This window comes from Cynara cardunculus (genome assembly GCF_001531365.2).
Source record: "Cynara cardunculus var. scolymus isolate 2C chromosome LG 6, CcrdV1, whole genome shotgun sequence".
NCBI classification, from domain to species: Eukaryota; Viridiplantae; Streptophyta; class Magnoliopsida; order Asterales; family Asteraceae; genus Cynara; species Cynara cardunculus.
Window position 1 is genome coordinate 1,565,848 of NC_037533.1, and position 1,631 is coordinate 1,567,478.

At 35.3% G+C, this 1,631-nt stretch overlaps 1 protein-coding gene across 1 annotated transcript in view; it reads right to left on the minus strand.

Moving 5' to 3' along the window:
* Positions 1-1,631, minus strand: part of LOC112514287 (amino acid permease 6-like) — an 8,479-nt gene that overhangs the window by 6,513 nt on the left and 335 nt on the right. The window contains exons 2-4 of the mRNA XM_025120653.1: positions 772-1,005; positions 478-571; positions 75-289 (exon numbers count right to left, since the gene is read on the minus strand). Coding sequence (XP_024976421.1) covers positions 75-289; positions 478-571; positions 772-1,005 — 543 coding nt within the window. The remainder of the gene's footprint in view (positions 1-74; positions 290-477; positions 572-771; positions 1,006-1,631) is intronic.

Below are 1,631 nucleotides of genomic sequence, written 5' to 3' on the forward strand. Positions count from 1 at the left end.
ATATATATATATATATATATATATAAACTAAAAAGATATAACTAAATACGTTCAAAATTGACGAATTACGATACCTGCAACTTTAGCGATAGATAATCCGAGTCCAATCGAAGAGTAAGCAAAAGACATTACAGCCGCTAATATCGACAGCCACGACAACTTATGAAAATTCTGAATCTGACTTAAGACCACTTGAATTAGAGCAAATAGGATCATATACGGATAATTTGATGGTTTACATTGCGCATCGTGTCCTTTTTCATGAAAACAGTTCGATTTTTTCACAGCTCTACAATTAAAACACAAACAAAATTTAATACCATAAATAATATTAAATAATAATATATAAAATTAGTGAAATCCCATCATTATCTAGAATTGAAAAAAAATCTATATTTGGTCGGTCTCGGTTGACTACAATAATTCTCATCTAATTATTATTTATTATTTATTATTTATTTATAGATTACGACTTACACCATACTGATGGAAGCAGTGATCGTGTATCCGATGGTCACGCCCACGAGATTTACATATTGAGCTATTCCACATAATTGTACCTTCTTCCCTCCTGAAGCCAAATCAAAACAAAAATGGTATTATATATATGTATATATATGTGTGTATATATATGTATGTATGTGTGTATATATGTATGTAATTGATAAAATTAAGTTTATAAGGCGTTAAAAATGTCACAGTTTTCTAAAACAACGTGAGTTGTACATAAATGTGATTTTATTGTACTGGTAATTAAGAGGTAGTTGGTACCTAGATTAGCTCGAACAACATCCATGTAAGTGTAGTTACGCTTGCCGGAGACGGGATCGGGTGTTCGGTAGGAGTCGGCAAGGAGGGTAGAGGTGAAGTAAGTTATGAATGAGAACGCCATGAGGACGGCGGGTCCGGCAACCCACCCGAGTTGCGCAATCGCCCATGCCAAAGACAACACTCCAGATCCTATGACAGCCGTAATAATATGTGCGCTCGCGGTTAACAAAGTCCCTACAGGAATTTATTCAATTCAATATTGTCAGAATGTTTGGGACTGACATATATTTACTTTCCAAAAGAGCCTGATATGATAAGAGAAGGAAAGAGAAGTTTCAACATATACAGAAAAGAAATAATCCATGTCTAGCTCATGTGAAACTCATATAGTCCCTTCAGCGGAAGCTACACGGGCACAGATTGTCGCAGCGCGTTGAGAAGGGGATAGACGGGTGAGTAAGCCAAACGAATACGTAACCTAGAGTGTCGTATCTCTTGTAGATATTACTCTAATACCATGTGAGAATGTATAAAACCCCAAATTTACTTTTCCAACGAGTCATTGATACGAGAAAAAGGGTCCCAACATTTATAGAGAAAAAATCACGTCCAGTCGAAGCAAGACTACAACATATCCGGTCCCAACAAAATCAAAACGCATACGCACATACACAATTATTCTTATAGATGGCTACACCGTAGCATACAACAAAACTAAATGATAACATCCTTAAACACTGTTAAATAAAAATTACATTACGTCGGAAAATTTAGTGATTGCACAAGAGCCCACTTGCCCCCGAGTCCGCTTATACACACACACACACATATATATATATATATATATATATTTATATTTA